Source organism: Myotis davidii, unplaced genomic scaffold (genome assembly GCF_000327345.1).
Source record: "Myotis davidii unplaced genomic scaffold, ASM32734v1 scaffold762, whole genome shotgun sequence".
Taxonomy (NCBI): Eukaryota; Metazoa; Chordata; class Mammalia; order Chiroptera; family Vespertilionidae; genus Myotis; species Myotis davidii.
This window is the reverse complement of record NW_006293699.1, coordinates 179060-180734: the sequence shown is the minus strand read 5'-3', so window position 1 is coordinate 180734 and position 1675 is coordinate 179060. Positions and strand designations below refer to the sequence as shown.

Below are 1675 nucleotides of genomic sequence, written 5' to 3'. Positions count from 1 at the left end.
AGTCAAGCTCTCTGTGTGTGTGTGTGTGTGTGTGTGTGTGTGTGTGTGTGGCGTGGGGGTGCAGGTAAAGGCCAGGGGAGACTTCACAAAGGCATCTGTCAAGGCTAGAGGTTTGGTGGTGTGGCAGAGGGGGAGCAGTGAGGCAGAGAAGTCAGGGTGCAGGGCGGGGTTGTGGTTGAGTCAGCTTCCCATCTGGTTCTTGTCAGTGATAGGCAGGAACTGGATTTAATTGGGAGTATGTGCATCTCTGTTGTCAGCTGTAATCATTGGTTGTTTGGCTTGCTTCCTGCTTCACTGGGGACATTAGGACCTGTCAGGAAATTCCTGCACAGATGTGGTTTGTGCCCAGCCTTGCAGGGTCCAGGGTCAGTTGTCATGTTGCTGGTAGAGACAGTATTCAGTGTTACCTAAACTAGTAGGGTTACTCAGGGTAGAAATATAACAGTGTCCTGGTAGGTCATTAAATGGTACTTTATGAGAACACACACACACACACACACACACACACCAGTTGGCACGCTGCGGAGAGGAAGGCAGGGGGAGGTGCTGAAGCCAGTGAGGGCACGGGGGAGCTAGCGGGGTGAGGGAGGGGGGGTCTTGAATCCCTCGCACCTGAGGGCGCAGGAGGAAGTCCATCGCCGGGCAGGGGTGAACTTGGGAAGGAGGGGGGAAGGGACCTGCCCGCGCCCCTTCTCAGTCACATGTCCACTGGGCCAAAGTGACCAATAACAGGCTGATTATGGCACTCGGGGTTAATCATTACACTTCCCAGGAAAATCGGGAGGGCCACGTGGGGTGGGGACCACGTGGGGGCGAGGCGGGGCCTTGGGTGGCATGTGGGGCTGGGGCGGGGCCTGGGCGGTCACTGCTAGTGAGCTCCGCCCAGAACCACTGAGCACAGACTGCTGCACCAGCGTCCGTTTCCCTCTCACTTAGGCTACCATCGAGGTCTTCCGTAAAACAGCCTCAACTCCCTCCCCAGGTCTGGAAGCCTGCTGATGCCCCCCAACCACTACCCACCTCAGACCCCTAGCACCCCTCGGGAATCCATTACAGGCTCCCCTCACTCCCAAGCCTCTGCGCGCACATGCACGTCCGTGTGTACACACACACGCACACGCACACACACGCGCAATGGGAAGCCTCAGGAGGAGTTCCTGTGGCAGGAGGAGAGACAGTTCGGTGGCCAACTCAGCTGGCAATACTCACAGTTCGGAAAGAATCTGCGCCCGAGGTGGGGCGCCTGGGGGCGCTGCTCATGGCCAAATCTTAGCCCTTTTCGCTGTCGCTGCGGCTTTCAGGGCAACAAGGTGGCGGCATAACCTGGACAGGGGAAAGGACCGGTCACCTCGTGGGGTGACGGCCCTTGGCCCAGCCCAGGTAGGACAGGATGCCGGCTTCCTGCTGCCTGGCTTCGAGGAGTCTCCCAGCTGTGCAAGATCCTCCCAGGTCACTAAGGGCCTCAGAGTGGCCCTTAGAGGCAGTGAGAGCAAAGAGAAGAGTTATTTATAGGAAGAAAGGAGGAGAACAAAGAGAAAGATGGGTGAGGACTGGGACCACAAAGGCCAAGAGACTAAAGGAGGAGTTAGGGTAGAAAGCAGAGGTGGGAGAGGCTGCAAAAAAAGTAGGGGTGGGGGGTGAGAAAGGGGTCAAGGCCCAGACCTGGAGAGAAAGC

General features: G+C 57.6%; 1 protein-coding gene across 1 annotated transcript in view; it reads right to left on the bottom strand.

Annotated features, from left to right (window-relative positions):
* Window positions 1–702, bottom strand: part of SLC4A2 (solute carrier family 4 (anion exchanger), member 2) — a 14678-nt gene extending 13976 nt beyond the window's left edge. The window contains exon 1 of the mRNA XM_006767271.2: window positions 613–702. Within this exon, the coding sequence (XP_006767334.1) occupies window positions 613–636 (24 nt within the window). The 5' untranslated portion in view covers window positions 637–702. The remainder of the gene's footprint in view (window positions 1–612) is intronic.
* Between the last annotated feature and the right edge of the window lie 973 nt (window positions 703–1675).